The 18,964-nt window shown below is 41.2% G+C and overlaps 2 protein-coding genes across 4 annotated transcripts in view; one reads left to right on the top strand and one right to left on the bottom strand.

Moving 5' to 3' along the window:
• The window catches only part of LOC102308810 (putative methyltransferase NSUN7), a 29,149-nt gene extending 10,315 nt beyond the window's left edge, over nt 1–18,834 (bottom strand). Inside the window, exons 1-7 of the mRNA XM_042223382.1 lie at nt 18,760–18,834; nt 9,277–9,440; nt 7,068–8,205; nt 2,926–2,984; nt 1,659–1,795; nt 1,391–1,543; nt 1,005–1,188 (exon numbers count right to left, since the gene is read on the bottom strand). Coding sequence (XP_042079316.1) covers nt 1,005–1,188; nt 1,391–1,543; nt 1,659–1,795; nt 2,926–2,984; nt 7,068–7,110 — 576 coding nt within the window. The 5' untranslated portion in view covers nt 7,111–8,205; nt 9,277–9,440; nt 18,760–18,834. The remainder of the gene's footprint in view (nt 1–1,004; nt 1,189–1,390; nt 1,544–1,658; nt 1,796–2,925; nt 2,985–7,067; nt 8,206–9,276; nt 9,441–18,759) is intronic.
• The window catches only part of rbm47 (RNA binding motif protein 47), a 49,361-nt gene continuing 41,833 nt past the window's right edge, over nt 11,437–18,964 (top strand). For all 3 annotated transcript variants that reach the window (XM_005928257.3, XM_042223381.1, XM_005928254.3), the window contains exon 1: nt 11,437–11,532. The gene's annotated coding sequence lies outside the window, so the exon portion shown is untranslated. The remainder of the gene's footprint in view (nt 11,533–18,964) is intronic.

Below are 18,964 nucleotides of genomic sequence, written 5' to 3'. Positions count from 1 at the left end.
ATAGACTTTTATGCAATCTGACATACTTCTGCTTCCAGAGCAAGTTCCTGCTGCTGATCATTAGAAAGAATGCAGATATATAGGACATCTGCAAAGGCTTCACTCCTCTTGATTTAGTCTGTATGCATTTTCCAATAAGCACCACTGCTTGAAAACATAAATCCTGGTCGAGTCACTTGAGGGGCTTTAATCTGCCAGCTCTCTACTACAAACTGTCTGATTTGTGGCATCCACACCTCCCACATCTCAGGCAGCATCTTCACCTAAACTAAAGACTTCCAGTGGTGAGAATGTGCCCAATCCCAAAGATCGCCTGCTGTGTGCTACTTTGTTCTGACCTGACTCTCCTGATGTTGTCTTGAGTTTACGTGTGAGAACACCTCATGAGTCCAGCACTCTTCCCCGCTCTTTGCTCTAGTTTGCTAAGGTTATGTTCAAGTGCTCACCCCAGAGAAAACAGGTTCTCAGTTATCCTGGTCATGGTGGCCTTAAGAGCTTGAAAGGAAGGAAACCCACCCCACTAGGGGTGAAAAAAGGCAGGGGTCATTATCACCAGAGGTTTTGGGGGAAAGCACTGTCAGACCATGTCCCACCCAACCATGTGAGCTATTTATGTCACCTGACGCGTAGTGTGAGTGGGGGTTGAGGTCTGGTAAGGGATCTCAAGACATAAATTGTAGGTGGGTGACAGCAGGTGTCCTAAGCCACCACCTCTGTTCGATGATGGTCACTTATATTCCTCTTTCAAGCCATTTTGCCATCCCTGAAAGAGTGACCTTTGACCTTTAAGTGCAAGTACACTCTGGAGACTCAGCTACACATTAACGGCGAGTCAACAGCCACCTCCTAAGGGACTAATACCTGGGACTCTCCTCCTTTAATTTTTAATACTGAAGAAAACTCTTGGATGAAAGGTGACATGTCTTCCAAAAACCTCTGACGAAGTCTTCTCACCTTCTTTTCAAGCTCTTAAGACTCAAATATAGGCACACCCAGATTTCTACCTGTATGTTCAGCACACGTGTGGCGGTGAGGCTGCTGTGCTGGAGCCAAGCTTGAAGATGCTGCGAGAAGATGAGTGTGTCGGGACAGAGGGGGTCCCTGCAGAACGTGAACTCCACGAGTTCAGTCTCGTTCTCCGCTTGACACAAACCGGCGCTTTGTAACGCTTCACACATCTCGTCAAGACTACAGGGAGAGGACAAAACATGCTGTCAGAGACACACATCACCAGGTACAGATACAGGAGACTAGATTGTAATACAGAGACACCAGTGCCCTCCGATTAGCTGCATGTCAGTATTCTGCTTTAACCACCAGTAAACTTTACCAGGCATTAAACACATGCTGCATTAAGCCAAAAAAAAATCATGCTGAAACTAGCACCTACCTGATCTTGAGAGTGTCGATCCATGCGCACAGTGGCAGACCTCTTGCTCGGTGCTGTTTGGTCCTGACGCTGTCGGACAGGAAGCAGGAAACACTCTGCAGATTCTGCTTCACTCTGCAGCGAGCTAGAGAGGCAGCCAGCTTGGTCTTACACCTGTAAAAACACAGCAGAGCCCATTTTCATGTTTTTTTGATTCAGTTTTGGTTATTTGGTTATGCATAAATAAACTTCTGTTGTTCGCATGTGACTTTTACACTCGCACACACACCTGTGCAGACTTTTCTCCAGGTTCCTGACTTCCTGGATGGGTTCTTGCCCTTCTATCGTTGGACGTTCACACGGAGAAAACTTTTTGTCCTGAAAGTCGAACAGCATCACCATCGCCAAAGGCAGCAAGTCGTCAGACTGAAAAACATTGCAGGGCTTTATTACTGACTGAGTCCTGAAACAATTGGACTGCTGTGCAAAAATGGGCAAAAAAAAAAAAAAAAAAGCTGGGCAAATGTTATAAAACCGTATTTTATATTTTACAAATATATTTTAGAATGAGTAAACTGAGAAAATGTGCTATTTTAAGAAAAATATCAGCACATTTTGAATTACTGGAAGCAATGCATCTCAAAAAAATTGGACAGGGCCTTGTTCACCACTGTGTAACATCCTGCCCTCTTTTAAAAACATTCTGGGCTATTTATTTCTCTTGTTTTAGGCCTTTGACTCAAAATGTTGTAGCTTGAGGGGAAGCTCAGCTCTCTACTGAGAGGTCTGAGCCTCCCTTTAATCCAAACGCTGTGTCACACTGAGTCAAAACGGTGACGTTTCAAACCAGAAAACCAAACAAAGGAGTTAGAAGGCAGTGAAATGTTCACAAAAGCTGAAGTTAAGGGTTCCCTTCATTCTTCAAAACAGGAATATATGATCACCAAAGAGTAAAGTAAAAATGATGAGCACGTCCGTCTGCACTCTTCCTTATGGCTGTGTACACGCACTCTTTTTGTCAGGTTGTGCGTGTGTGTGTGTGGGAGGCAGAATATGTATGTTGCAGTAAGGATGTGTGTTGAATTATAAAGAGCTGTGTGGTGGTTTTATAGTCGCACTCGCAGACTAACGGCCTCAGCCCATTCTCTGCGTTTCCCTCGACTTATCATTCCCACACAGAGCCACGCACGAGCGGAGCGAGTCTCTTATCCATGTATGTGTCATAGCGCAGTGTTTCACAGCATAATTTACGTTCCCAGTCAGAGAGAGTGTGTCTGCCTCTCCCTTGTGTGTATCACTTGCCACCTATAACCAGCCAGACCATGTACACGTCTGAATACAAATGGCCTTTAACTGCGTCCCTGCCTCCCTCGCTATCATTCCGCAATATTCGGATGAATCGCGCTCATACGGCCACAAACACTTTATTTGAAGACAGATAACTCCCAGACTGTTTCACACACTCAGTGTGTGAGCGTATTTCTTTTTTTTCTTTTTAAAAAAAACATTGGATTTGAGTCTGTAAACACCCAAATGTCAAATCTGGTGGGACTCACAATATGCTGCGAAGTATGGAAGCAGCTGTCGGAGATGATGTCCTCGAGTAAATCTTGATCTAGGAGGAAAACAAAGTTGTTAATGAACAAAGGGAAAAAAACATCGGCTGAATTTTAATGAATTAAGAGAAATTTGAATCGTAGTGTCCATCAAAGCGGAGGATAATCATACTCTGTCACTTGTTTAGTCATATAGACAGTTTGGCTCTATTTGCTGATATGTTGAAGCTCTGTCTTCAGCTGAACCAAGGTCATGTGTCTTTTTGATATGCTAACAGCAACTGTGTTTTGGTTATTATTCTAGTTAATACACAATCATTTCTGATTCAGAGTCAGAACTACAGATGTCAGAGCCTGCAAAGTCGCTGCCAGTCAGTGTTGGACGCTGGGATATTTCCCTGTGCCCTGACGGTGAATTTGAGCAGCATTAGTAGAGCGCAGGAATGAGTAGAAGGACCTCTAAAAAGACTCAGTATGAGTCATTCAATCTCTACTTGCTACTTTACACATAAAGTTAAAAAAAAAACTTTTGGTATAATGAATTTGGGAATAAAAAGTTCCAGGAGGGAGAGAGCAAGAGGGGGGAAGAATGAAGAAGAAATGCTAAAGTGCCCATCAGAGTTAATTAAAAATGAAAAGAGCTAAACAAAAATCCTTGAGCTTACTGCGTATCTCTGTTTAAAACAGGCAGGCTATTTGTTTTGTAAGTCACTGGTCCCTTTATAAATTAGTATGTGCATTGATTAGTGTATTCCTAGAGGGTTTTTGAGGGTTCACCTGCAGCCAGAACCTTGAAAACTCAGGTTCAGAGGCTCTTTGTCCCAAAGCTTTGCATTTTTAATCCAAATAACTTTCAGACCAACATGAATTTGAGCCTTAGGGGAGTAATAACACATATAATAACATGTATAATAACCTAAAAACTGTTCAGTTATTCCTTTTGTACACTTATGGATGCAGACAACTGTCTACACACGTATTCACTTTTATTTTGGACACAATTTTGTTGCTAAACATGGAAAACCAGTTTACTGAAAACACTTTAATCACATGTGGAGCCACCCCTCACTTCTTTTAATTTTGCTTCCAAGAAGCCAGCATTGCACTGATTTTAACTTGTGTCTCAAGGCACTTTGTTTCTAGCAGAATGCTGCAATAACAGGAATCATTCCCATATATCCAGTTGAAGTAATATTTAAAAACGGAACGATAACAGCCTCTGTTATTGTTTGTGGTTGCATTTCAACCAGTGGTGATGGAGATGTTAGAACATCTGATTGGTGCAGCTTCATTTCATTAATAATATAGTTATTTTTGAAATATATATATATATAGATATATATAAAACACTTGAAATGCTTACCATTTGTTCCACTAGTTTTCTAAAAAAAGAAATGCTGTTCACTCCCCCGACCACATTGAAAAGCTATGACATCACAGCAATGTGATTGGTCAGTTGCAACATTGCTACATACGATGATGCAGGAACAACAACAACAATACAGGGATAACAGACGCAGCAGAAATTATGATATGGAGGCAGTATTAAATAACACATAGTGTCAGTTTAAGTGGCCTGGGATGGAGTCAAATAACCAGCCTGAATTATCTTGTCAGTCTGTCCCTGCTGCCAAGAAATTACTCAGAGTAACGAGAAAATTATTTCTGGAAACGAGTGTTCCTGTTCAGCAGAAAACACAATAGTGCTAAAGTATCATGAGGTTATGGCAAATGGAACTCAATGAGAGCTCAACAGAAAGGTTCCGGTGGTAAAACGAAGGAAAAAACCTGTTTATGAGCCATAATTTTGTGAGCATCCAAAGTAGACTTACTGCGAGCTCCTGTGGAAACCACAAGCCTGTGTTTGCATTTTATTTGCGCTTTCACATGAAAGAAGTACTGAACTGAAACAGTGACATTTGTGATTGCTGTTACCATGGAAATGTGTAAGTCTGTGTACATTTCAGTGCACACAAACAACAAAAGCTATTAAACAACACAAAAAGGATTAAATCTGACAAGGCTGGAATTCATTTCCTGTGAAATCTGGCATAGTTTTGCTTATAGGTTGGTTAGTTATGTAGACAATTATGCAGACAGTAATTATGTAGACATGTCTTGTAACTTTTGCCTCATTTTATTTTTTGATCTAAATTATCTCTTTCACTGCCATGAGTCATAACTGGTTGGTTCAAGGCTTAAAAGTCTTTCTATAAGGACTTTAGACATTGTCAGTGGAGTAAATGCTTATTCCAGAAAATCACTTTTGGAACTGGAGCCATTAAAACAGTGTTCAGTCACTGTTGAGCTCTGTCAGCAAGACGGTACCAGGTGGTTAAAAAAATGAATGCAGAAAGTTTAGTGTTCAGCTGGTGTCGTGCCTCTGATAAGCTGACAAATGTAAGTCCAAATTCACCTCTTTTAATTCTAATTTTGTCTCAACCTCCTCCTGAGAGAATATCTGCCTCATTAGCTGCCAAATGCTCTGTTATGGTTACCAGCTCTGTGTGGCAACAACCAGGCCAATACCCAGATTTAGAGTGAGTATGTTGCATGTTGGTGTGTGTGCGTGTGCGTGCGTGTGTGTGTGTGTGTGTGTGTGTGTGTGTGTGTGTGTGTGTGTGTGTGTGTGTGCGTGAGTGCTCTGTCTGTGTGTGTTTAGATAGGTCTTCTGTATTCATCTTTTTTTACATGATTGAAAACCTTTTTTTTAAAAAAAAAAATTATATTCCATTCATAGATATTCATGCAATTTTCATGATAAAGAATTCTATCCAGTGAATGAAAAATGCAACATGCAGCAACACTTCAAAAGCAGCTCGCCAACCCTGTCTGTTTGCCCCTTCCCTTCCTTTACTCGTGTTGCTGGGCAAGAACTGAAGGGGGGTGTTTGCTATGCTCTGTGGCGGTCCAGAGACCTGTGCAAGTTCACTATGCAATACACACTAAAACAGGAATTCCCTTTACATGCAGATACATATGAATGTCATGAATGTGTTTCAGTCGAGGCTGCTGTAGTCATGATATTGCCGGTGGTACAGAGATGACAACAGATGTGACTGATAAAGTCTGGAAGAAAAGGGGGATCTAGGAGTGGAGGTGGGGTGTAAAGTGGCTTGCAGATGTGCACCAATAGTGGGAAGGCTAAAGTAGCCTAAATGCTACACAGTATAGGAGATTTATCATTTAGATGCGGATGTCTACCCAGAATCATTCTATAACCAAACAAGTTGCCAGTCAAATGTAACCATGTTTTACCCATAAGAAACAAGCCTTTTAAGGTTAGCTGGTTCTGTCATAGTGACACTGACACACCTCGTGACTGGAAATGGTGACATGGGAACAGATTCACATCGTATCAAACGACTGCACCATGTTGGTCTCTGATGAACCTATATAAGGAACTTTACAGAACATTTAAATAGGTAGTGACACTTAGTCACTATGCTGTCTTATGTTCAAAATGAGGATGATTATTTCTTGTTTTGTCATAGAGAATCAATGATGCGTGTTTTACAAACTGTTTATTGCAAAAATACAAAATGCTGCGCTTTAATATTCAGAAGAAATTCTGTTTACCTACATTGTAGGTGGCTGTGGACAACCAAAAAGAAAAGACAGGTATCTGGAAAAACTTGCTGCCACCTAAATGGTCAAATAATGTATGTAAAACGTTGTGTTTTTCACTATATGCGCACTTGTGGCTTTTTAAAGTGAATTTATATGTGTGTGCGTGTGTGTCTGCCCATGACATGCACTCTCTTATCACCTCCCAAACAGACATCTACTGCACTTCCACTCAAGCAATTTGCAGTCACGTGGAGAAATGAAATGTATGACTATATATTATTTAATCTGCTGCCTGCAGTTGAAGATGCTATTCAGAAAGTGAATATTGGAGCTGACATATGCTGCTCTCCTCTGTTATTCATTATAGAGATAAGGCTACCTTATCCCTAGGAGTTGGGTAAAGTCCTCAGAGGTGGCAGTAGAGGGGATCAAATTAATTTCCCCCTGACTTTATGTTTAACCACCAGTGGGCTCCCTCCATGCTGGATATACAGTACAGTTCATCTGCATTCATAAAACTAAATATGGTTAAAGTGTGGTGCGCTATTCTAAATCGTTCACTGTAATCTTACATTTAAGTGTGTTAAAGGCGAGCTGGAACACATGCTTCTCCATGGTTTTGTCCCCGCTCTTGAGCAGCGATGTTTCCGTCTTTTTTCCATAATGTAGACGCTGATGTTGGCTGGCTGGCTTGTCTCTACACAGCTGCTGGAAAATATCTGCAGCCTGTAGGTAAACCTGATCAGATAGATGATAGGCTGAGGAAAAACAAAGGCGGCACGAGAGAGGTGGAGGGAGGAAGTTGGAGAGACGATACAAGAACGGTGCTGATTATCTGAATAGAGAGAAAAGTGTCGGGTTTGTTAGATATTGTTAGTTTCTGTTGGCAGCTGTTTTTTAAAAGCGGGTATTAATAATAACATTAAAGATTTCCTTTGCTCTGTATTCAAACATGTAAAAATGTAACTTTACAAAGTTGCATCTGCTTTCGTGTTCTTTTTCAGGGAGAAGAGGCTTTCTCCTTGCAACTCTTCAAAACAAGCCTTACTTGTTCAGGCGTTTTCTTATTGTACTGTTATCAACACTGATGTTTAACATGCTAACTGTGGCCTTTAGAGCCTGAGATGTTGCTTTGGGGGTCTTTTGGAGCTTCTCTGTGCTTTGCCCGGTCTGACCTTGGGTGAATTTGCTGGGATGTCCAGTCCTGGGAAGACTGGTGACTGTCTTGAATGTTTTCCACTTGTGAATAATCTCACTGTACAATGTTGGGTTTCCCAGACTGATGGCAGGAACAGTTGCTTCTTTAAAATCATTGCAAATGTTTTTTCTCCTTGGCAAGTGTTAATACTGACCTGCAAACTGCCAAAACCTCTGTTTTTATATAGGCGCTGTCACTCACTGATGACCAGTCAGTTAATTGAGTATTTAATTAGCAGCATTTTCCTGCTACTTACCCTCTAAATTACCATGAAAGCAAAAATACTGTATGCTTAATTTTTCACAAGATGAAAGTTCTGCAAAAATTGTCGTTTTCTCTTGCAACTTGCAGTTTGGTAAATACAATATGAGATAAGTAGTGCAAGTTTTAAGACTGGATATCACCTGTAGACTGAGAAGATGAATGCAGTCGAGGGAGCAGGGAGCAGAAAGGCTCCTTGCTGATCACCTTCTCCGTCCCAGAGCTCGTATTCACATCCTCGCCGGAGCCCACTGTAACACAAAGACTATGTATGTGTGCTCATGTTACACAAATACACAACCAGCAGCACCTTAAACACCTTACCTTTGCCTGTCATGATCAGAGAAAAAACAAACACTTGTCAAGAGGTTCTGTAAGCAATTTCCAGTCTATCTGACAACATTTGTCTTTTCTTGTTTGGCACTCCTGCCAGCATCTGCTGTTCCAGCGAGCATATAAACACACACAAACACTGTGTGTTTACAGAGCTGAACCCGAGCTCTGCAAATGTAAATAAGACGCACAGCATCGGTCATAGCTGACATGTGATCCACCTCCCACTTTCCTGTGAATGCGAGACAGAGCGGCCGCAGGCCCCTGTGCGTAATTGGGCTCCTCCTGGTGCAATTAGGCGGCCTTTCGGATACGTCGGCATGAATAAATAATGGACCGCTGCCTGACCCTGCACAAAGGTCCACCTCTGACTGACCCTCTAAAACCATCTGTGTGCAGCTGCTTCACCAACACACATGCACTCAGTTGTGTTTCCATCGCTTCAGGGGACATTACATTGACCTCCATCTATTTTCCTGCAGAGTTATTCTAACTTTAACAACTACTTGAATGACCTCTAACCTTTACTCTGACCTTAAACCTAGATTCTTCTGTCTAAAATGTAATGAAATGATAGAAAAGAGGCACACATTAGCTAACCCAATAGTTTTAATCAGTGTTTAGTGTTGGGTGACATCACTTTCTTTGAGACTTAACATCCAAAAGTTCAGGGACCACTTGGCTCTAATTAAACTGGATTAATAGAGAGAAACACAGACACAGTGTAATCGGCTTTTACGGCACTCATGAATGTTTAAACACAGAGCTGGAATTGACCAGAAACGTGTCCAATAAGGCCATGTCAGTGCAAATGGAATAAATTAATGAATATCAAACAGCAGTGATTTAATGAGTGTCAAGCAGTTTCCTGCAGAAGAAAAACCCTAAGTCCACTTAAGAAGAGCAGCACTGGAAGAAAAGGCTACAGCGGCTTAGTGTAATCTGCATACAGGATGATGGGCTGTTTAAAATTGCATAGCAGGTCTTACCGTTGTCATTCAGGACTCTCCTCATGGGAACAACGCTCATCTTCTGAGCGAGTATCCTGGATCTGCCTGTGTGCTCTTTACTCTTCCCCGGCTATTATATGCTGTCCCAGTGAATTGGAGATCTTCACTCCTCTCATCACCTCTTTGTCATCCACGGCTTCCCTCTGGAGAGAGTTTGAAATGCCATGGCAACAATATGATAATGAAGGAGGCCTGACCCCCCTCTGAGATAGCTATACAGTATAATACATAACATACTTTGTATAACGTACAAAACATAAAATACTTTATCATCTTGGATTTTCACTGTTACTTTAGTCACACATTTATTAAATCATGTTAAATATATTTTAAAAAATGATCAAAGTGAACCACAGACCACAAAGCTGAGTGTCTGTGTTTGCTGGCAAATATGAGAAACTATCTTGGATACCATTACACACAGGAATGTGTCCAGGGCAGCTGGAAACTTCCTTCATACTGTACTACCTGTTAATAAGTGACAGCGTTGGGGGGGCGGGGCGGGGAAGGGGGGGGGGCTTCACAGGTATCTGATGTCACTGCACCCTACTGAGCACAGAAGTGCAGTGCAGCATAAGGCAAAGCTGGGGAAGCTGTTTGTTTGTGACTTACAACATACTAGTACAATATTTTTTAATTTGGTAATAAAACAGGATGTGATGCTAATGCCATAGACTGTATATAAAGGATGGACATAATCCTTGGATACATTTTCATGCACATTAATAGACACTTGGAATTCCCTCTGATTGGTATTATTGAGCCTGTGGCTAAGCTTCCTTGGGAAAGATGCTGAACCCCGAGTTGCCCCTGATGCACCCATCAGTGTGTGTCTGTGAATTTTATATGCTTAGGCATAGAAAAAGTATTTGAGTGAATAGGTGACTGAGGCTTGTAGTAAGAAAACACCTTTAAGTCTCAAGTCAAGTAAAAAAAAAAGAAGTATATTCCATTTACCTTTTGATTTGCAAGCTGTAACGTTTTACGAGGTTTCATGGTTGAAGCTCACATAGGTGCTTGAAGGCAGCTTAGAGATGCTTTAAACAGGATGCAAAAGGGCGCCGGGCTGCAGTCTGTGGGGCTGAAAAATTGAAGCTAAATGCAGAAGTGCTAAAAACGCCAGTTTCTCTAATGGCTCTTTAGGGCTGGGCTCAGAACTGAGTAAATCCCCACAGACTCACCTGTTAAATGTCCAACCTCACAGCATTAAAAAGCATGTTAACATGTGGCTGCTTTGACTGACAGGTATGTGCTGCTGTTAAAGCATTTTTAATAGACTTAGAGCTTTTTATTGTCATTGTGCAGTTTCTTGCACAGCAAAATTGGGTATCAGAATTGAAATCGGGTAATAGAATCATCTGACAAATATTACAGCTTGCTGTGTATTACAGACCATCGGAGAACTTCATTTTTTGATTGGTGATATTTTATTATTTAATTAGCTGAAATGTGTGTCTGTTTGTGTTGCACTTCATCAGTCTCCACTCTCTAGGTCAGATATGTTCATCTGAGGCTCCATAACCCAACATATTCATTAATTTATTCCATGTCTAAAAAACATTGCAGGGGTTGATGTCACAGCATAGTGACAATGTCCACCTGCGTTTGCAGTCAGTGTTGGGTTCCTGTGTCATTCAGTGCACGTATAGCCTGCCGAGTATATCTGTGTTGTACGGACGTGCTTGCTTTCTGAACTTCAAGGTTAGCAAAAGCAGAGATAAGATGTATAAGCACGTCTTATCTTCACAGATTTACGAAGAATGTATTTAAACAATCGGGATTGTAAATTCAACACTAGGTCAGACTTTTGCAGGTTCATTTAAGTACACGAACGTGTCATTTCCAACAGTGCTGAATTTGAGTGATTTGTTAATAAGGAACTCAGCAGTATGCAGACCCCGCAGAGAGCAGGCTAATGAGCTTTTGTTCCAATATTTCAGAGCGAAAAGAGAACAGATAAGGATGGTATTTTAAACTTGTTAAGTCCTGGAAGCAGAAACGTTCTTTAGCTTCCCCTTTCATAACGACTGTTTTTTTGCTTTTTTTGTTCACTCATCTGCCTGGCTAAACGTGTTAGGGGCGTGGCCATGTTAATTGAGCTGAGCCGACTGCTAGGCTAATCCAGTGGAAGTACCCTATGCCTGCTGTCGGAGACTCTTTATAATGGATTATTTAATTAGTGCCATGAATTTCTGTGAGGTATGGACCATCTGAGAAGTTTCTACTTCAGCTGTCGTGAGTGAAATTATAGTTTTGTTTGTTTTTGTTTTTTGTGTTTGCTTAGCATCAACTAGCCGATATGTGTCTTTGCATTTTATGACTGCAGTGCAGCTCAATAATGTTAGCTGATGGTAAGCTCCAAAATGCCAATGTCAACCACCTGGTGACCTCACAGTCGATACCTTTGCATACAGTTGTGGTCATAAGTTTGCATACACTCATTATGGACATGAATGTCCTCGTAATTTGGGGTTTTTAATGATTTTTGGTTTGGTATTTTTGCAGAGTGACATGATTATACAGCATACATCTGTTTGATGGACAGCATCAGGGTTGGATTTACTGGATTTTTTTCTAATCTACACAGGTTCAAAATTGTAAATACAAGCTGAAATATATGCATGCATATCCTATTAACATTTGTTTAAATATCTCTTAGCTAGATGCACCTCAACCAGATGCTTTTGGTAGCCATCAGCAAGCATCTGCTATAGTTCTGGCTAGATATTTCACCAGTCTTCATGGCAGAATTGGTAAAGTTTATTTAAATTTGTCGGTTTCCTGGCATGGACCCAGCTTTTAAGCATAGTTCAAGTTTTCAGTAGGGTTTGGGAACATCATTCCAGAGACTTCATGTTAGCCTGTTTTACCCAAGATCGTTTTTTTAAAAGTGTTTCTCATCTTTGACCTGATGTAACACCCAACTGTGTTCAAGACCACTGAGAGCTAAACAGCCCCAGAGCATGATGCTACCAGCACCATGCGTGACCACCAATACAATGTTCTTAGGTTTGAAAACCTCATCTTTACTCCTTCAAACATACATCTTGTCATGGAGGTCAGATAGCTCTATCTTTGTCTTGTCTATCCATAAATCCTTTCTCCAGAAGGCATTTGGCTTGTTTATGTAGACAGCTGCAGATTTCAGTGGAACTTGAAGTTGTTGATTTTGGAGCAGGGGCTTCTTTCTCTGTCAATTTCATCTCAAAGAAACAATTAAAAGCCCAAAGCCCATAAATCAATTAATTAAAATGTAAATCTCAGGCCATTAACTCATCAGGGAAGTGTTTACTAAAGTTACAGATTAAGGAAGCTATGGGTTGTTTTCACATTGGCTTCTATACAATCAGACTTCAGAGGTGTCACTCCTATTGAAAAAAAAAATGCAGGTTTGTGGAACTTCACAGAGTTTAAATGAAACTGACTTCTACCATGTTCCTCATTTTCTTTCCCTCACAAAGTATTTTACATCAGCCAAGTGTTGCATGAGGAAACACGCTCTTATTGAAATAACCTTTACTCCTGCCATGTGTTATTATAAAATCCTCGTCCCCAAGTCATTAAGCACATGTCAGCAGGTAAGGCTTTTCTTTTTATAATTTTTAATTGATGGATTATGCAAAAACAACCAAGAAACGCACAAAACCAAACAGACACGGTGCTTTAAATGGTGAGTCACGTATTGAGAATGAGTATTCAAAGGGCCTGACAGGTTTCACTCAGTCTCAGTGTCTTGGAGATTTTACTAAACCCTTCACACCTCAGCATGTCTTTTCATGCTGGGAGGCTAGGAAGTCTAGTTATGCCACATGTTCTTTGTTCTGTAATTCATCACAAGCGCAGTGTTGTCAGCCATAAAGGTCAAACAGGTATATTTACCACGCTAAAGCTATTTACAAGCACAGCGAGTTTACTATATAAGTAAAACTGCCATGGCTGCAAAATATGCTGCGTGTTAAAGCACAAAAACCTACGCCCCGTGTACTTACTGGCCCTTCTTTCTTTTTTTTTTCCATACATCCATTGCTACACCTGCGTAAATACATTGGAGGGTTACCTAGGCAACTGCAACGTGGAGTGTCTAGTAGTAACCACGCTGTAGTTTCATCAGTGTTCATTTCAGTCACCTCTAAGGTGAGAAAAGTTTATCCCGCTCACTTCACCCACTTTTGTTTTGCCCTGTAGTCCCTTGCAGTCACAATGTGTCATTGACTTTTCATGGTCTATGATTGCCATCGATGTCAGATATTGTGATGTCATCATATTGCCTGGCAACCACCTAGCAACAGGCTTAAATTACCTGTTTTTTTTCCCCTTTTATGGCTCCACAGCACCTAATACAAGGATCACATCATTTTAATCGTGATGGCAAAATCTTATTTAGATTACCAAGAATTGAATTCGATATATTGTGTCAACATGTTGCCTAATAACCACCTAGCAAGTGACCGAAATGCTCCCCTTTCCTTTGAATATATAGCTATGCATCTACAACAACTTTAAAAAGGATTGTGTGTCTGTGATTTCATGGCGAACAGCACCAGCAGACCAAAGAAACCAAACAATACTGAAGGGCTTGTACTAGTGTTAGCTAAAATAACACTGGACTCGGTTTTTTTTCACACAATTAATGTAAATTTTCAGCTGAATCAAAGATGTACTTTAAATTAAACAAGAGAATCCAAAGATTAGCATAAAAATCAGTAGAGATTCTTCTTCTCTGCCTTCCTCCTTCAGCTGCTCGCTTTAAGGGTGACCACAGTGAATTACGTGCCTCCACCCTATCCATAGCATCGTCTTCTGACGATGAATTTTATTTTTACTCTTGCAGTTTGCATTCTAAATGTTTAAATGACACCTTATTCTAAGCAAGTTGCTAACAGTCATAAAAAGTCATTTATCTCGCCATGATTGTAATATTTGTGTCAGACCAACAGAGGGAGACATTTTCCTGGATTATTGAGCCACGGTGCACAATTACTGCTGGAGTGAGTGATTTATTTCAAAGCCACTTTTTGGCTTCTGGCCCTTAACAAGTTATGAATCAAAGTCATATTTTTTATTTTCAAAAAATAAATCGGGCTAGTCAGCCCCGATGCAAGCAGAGATAAACCAAGATGACACATGATAAATCATTGAGGCTAACCTTGTAAGCTGGAGAAGATGCTGGGAAAAAAGCAGGGGTGGGATTTATCAGTGTGTGGAAAAACCACAGTGAGCTTTGTGGGGCCAAATGAGCCTCACTTCTCTGCGGGTGAGAGTACAGCTGGAGGGATAATCCCATCCAACACGCGTCATCGATGTCGCCTCACAACAGGGCTCTAGTTACATTGTATGTTTTGTGTGTGCGTGCGCGCGAGGATGTTTGTGTGTGTATTAAATTCAATAATCGGCCCAGTTGGAGACGGCGGGTTGTGCGGTCATAAGCCGACCTGGAATTTTCTCAATAAAGGTCTAATCTTTACAGGAAGCTGTACGGTGCCGGAGGAGTTTCTTTCCCCCATGGTTGTTGTTTTTTTTCCCCCTTTTTAATCAACGTAACCGCACGCTCACCGGTGTTATTCACTCAGATCTAGCATTCACACTCTTTTGTGTGGTTGAATTCAGTGACCTTGAGTTGATCTACAGCGAGCGACAGCCTTGTATGTTTCTCTCTCTATGGCCCAATGTTTGTGGACATATAAACATTACTCACATATTATTTTGGAATCTCTTGTTTTGGGACTGTGGGCATGAATACACAAGCAGTCACTCCTTGGAGAGTGCTTTCTATAGGATATGAGCTTTGTCTGAAAGGTGAAGGCTGCGGTTTAACCCCTGATTCATGGCCTTGTTGAATCAGACCAGTCTCTAAATATAGCTACGTTTTTCTTAAACAAGTGGTTTGGCATTTCTAGATGCTGAGATTTACGAGAAGACAAGTGGTGCTTTTTATCTAAGCGTTCGTTTTGGAGCTCGAGGCAGGTGGTGGGCAACGGGAGATAAACAGCTGGCCTGGTTCTAACGTCACTTGAACGTCTCAAATTTTTGTTTAAATATTTTCTATTTTTTAGCAAGAAATGTCCTTACCACATTACGTGGGACTATTATTTGCTGAAGGATGACTTCCTCAACGTGTGTCCTCACTGTGAGGTTGCAACCAGGCAGGTGGCTCCTGGTTATCATGAAAAACAAGTCCGACATCTCATTGTTAAACATTTTGACACGTTTTATGGCAAATACTTTATCTGTGGTCTTTAGAGGGGGAGGAAGGCACAATGTATTTCATTTACACATATCCAGGCTTCCTGTGTTCTCCTGTACAAGGCTGTCTACATACTTTTGACTACACAGTGTATTCATTGTGTATATGAGAGTGTGTGTGTGTGTGTGAGAGAGAATTTCAGTGGTGCTAATTAGGCTGGGCTTGATCTCTGTCACTCATCAAGACACAATTAGAAACTGTTAGCGCTACACACTCACACGCACATGCTTATCATTTTCCTAGAGACCCGCCACACTGCTCTGCTGTTAAACAAGTTTAACTCACATGTGCACACACATGTCTCGTCATGTTGTAGCGCAACCGGCAAAGCTCGTGAACATAGGCAACTTTGCGCAGAGGAGCCAACAACAGCGAGTTCCTAGATATGTCAGAGCACCTGCCGGGTGAGAAGACGACACAGGGCTCTGTAATCAGTTAAATAGCTGTAATTGTTTCCTGACAAAATCAAAGACTTCTCGTAAGTCTCGTGGCATTAGTCGAGCGGGGATGACCAAGGAATTCAAATGAAACTTCCTTTTAATCCGGTAGGGCCGGCTGTGGCAGATTCCATCCTGATAGAAGACGGCTGTGTCTTCTATTTATTTAGAGATCGTGTTCAAGACAATTTAATGCTGTCATAGCTCAGTTTAAAGGTGAGTCAGCTCAGGGCTGAAGAATGCCCTCGTCTGTCATGAAACCCCAGCAGAATCATAACCGCGGAGCGTACTAAAGAAATCAAAACAATCAAAAACAACTTTAGAAAATCTTAGATCATCATTGAGAAAGTTTATTTTTTCCTAATTCAATTTTAAAAAGTTGGACGTTCATATTCTATAGTTATTACACATAAAGTGCACAGTCAGTGGGAAAACTGCTGATTTGAAAGTTGTCCTGATGATGATCTTTGACATCCTCCACAATGAGGGGAAAACGCAGGTCATTGCTGAAAAAGCTGGCTGTTCACAGAATGCTGCATCACAGCATATTAATAGAAGGGAAAGGTGTGGTTGGAAAAGGTGCACAAGCAACACGGATGACTGCACGTTAAAAACATGACGTCAGTAACTTTGGAGAGCTTCACAAGGAGTGCACTAATGCTGGTGTCAGTGCAGTAAGCGCCACCACGCGCAGGCGTCTTCAGTACAGGAGCAGCTAATACCAAGCCACTCTTGAGCCAGAGACGGTGTCAGAAACATCTTACAAGAGCTAAGGAGAGAAAGAACTGGGCTGTTTGCTCCAAAGTCCTGTTAAACTGTGAAAAATAAAACTATGAGCCTCTGTCAGTGCGCCCCAGGGCAGCTGTGGCTACAATGTAGCTTGCCATTGCCAGTGTGCGAATGTGTGTGTGAATGGGTGAATGTAGTGTAAAGCGCTTTGGGGTCCTTAGGGACTGAGTAAAGCGCTATACAAATGCAGGCCATTTACCATTTACCATGAATAGAAATTAAATCTAGATCCTGGAGGAAGAGTGCAGAGGCACAAAATACAAGGTTTTAGAAGACCAGGGTGAAGTTTGCGCTCTCTGTGATGGTTTGGGTTTCCATGTCATCTGCTGCTGTTGTTGGTGGTATGTCCACTGTATCAAGTCCAAAGTCAACACAGATTTAAGAGCACTTCATGCTTCCCTCTGATGACAGGGTTTATGGAGATGCAGACTTCCTTTTCCAAGAGGACTTAGTACCTGCCCACTGAGCCAAAACCTACTACAAATGATTTGCTGAGCATGCTGATGCTGTCCCAACTCTCCTGATCGGAACTCAGAGAATCTACGAGGTATTGTCAAGAGAGAGATGAGAAACACCTGACCGAATAATCACAGACCAGCTGAAGGCCACTATGAAACAACCTGGACTTCAGTAACGCCTCAGCCGAAGTGCCACGCTGCATCGATGGAGACACTTACAGAAAGGAGCTCGAACCTTGTACTGAATTTTCATTATTCTGACATTTCTGTTGAAACCTTTTTGATTGATCTTCAGAATTATAGCTGATTTTTCACGAGCTGTAAGCCATAACCACGAAAGTTTACCTTTCTGGATTAAGTTCTGAAAAAAGTAGCTTTTTCAAGTTATTCTGTTTCTTGTTTTATTATTTTTTTTAAGATATAAGAAGGATGAGCATGGCTTCAGGGTCTGAAAATAGAGGCCAGACAGAATCAGTTTGAGGTAACTCTTCTGGTTGGAAAAAGAAGTCAAACTGTATAAAAGCTTAGAAAAAGACACGTTTCGCACTAATGCGGCAGCAGACATTTCACTGATATGCTAATGGACTCAACTGCCGAGTTCAAGTCTTATTGAAGACAACATGATGTTCATTTTTTAAAAACGATCCTCCACATCAGGCTTAAAAAGAATTAAAAGGAAGGTTGCACTTTAAGCTGTGATCATCTGAAACGGTCCTTTGGTATCTCAATCTGTTCTACGGCTGGTTCATTAAATCGGCCTCCAAGACACCAAAACAGGACTGCACATCTCTGTGTTTATGTCAATATTTTATATACAGTCTGTAGCACACAAGTTATGGCTCCGATGACATAAAAGAAAAACTAAACCTCTGAAAAAATATAAAAGCTGTAGAGCTTGGTAGTTATACTATGAGACAAACAATGGAAGACATTTCAGCTGTCTCTTCATGTGTCGAGTCCAGCTCTTGTTTCAGCTTCTTGCAGAAACATGAACCACATTTAGCAGCTTCAGTTCACGATGAACTCTGCTGAGCCCGTGTCAGCCTCAGAAACAATGCTGCCCACGCCTGGTGTACAGTTGTGACGGCTGCTTGTCTCATTCACTGTTCTTCAGCATCAAACACAATAAGGGAGAGCAAGTTGTTTTTATCCGATCTCTAACATCTCCCTGCACACACAATACCTACCATTATGCATTTATTGGCTTTCACATACTTATGAGACGTCAGAGATACGCTTTGTAGCTGCGCACACATTCACACATTGTGTAAATAAAATGTGCACACAAGTGGTTCCAGGTCTGATGCTGTTGCTTCCCATCATAATGCTTCCTTGTTAGTTCTTGTTTAACTACCCCACGATGCAGGCGGTAATATTTGAAGGAGAGCTTTTTAGTTTTACCCACTGCTAAACACTTGACACATTTTTCAAGGATATTTGTGCATATTAGTGTTTATATAGCTTCAGGCAACATTACACTGGCTTAGATTAATTTCCTGGAAGCTTGTTCAAATCTAACTCTTATCGCACTTACCTGACTTTTTGCGTCAAACTCTGTTAACTAGAATTATGGTCTTGAAGAGAGACACGAACTGCAGTCGCAGCACTTACGGTCTTTTGATAGACTTCGTAAATCCAGTTCACATTAGTAACATGATCCAAGTTTTCCACCTTTCTCCGTTCTCCTTGTTGTGTGCGTGACAACTTGATTGGACCCACTTTGTTGGGGGTGAATAACT

The sequence above is a fragment of the Haplochromis burtoni genome, unplaced genomic scaffold (assembly GCF_018398535.1).
Source record: "Haplochromis burtoni strain Fernald_Lab_line unplaced genomic scaffold, NCSU_Asbu1 Contig_110, whole genome shotgun sequence".
Taxonomy (NCBI): Eukaryota; Metazoa; Chordata; class Actinopteri; order Cichliformes; family Cichlidae; genus Haplochromis; species Haplochromis burtoni.
This window is presented reverse-complemented; position numbering and strand designations above follow the sequence as displayed.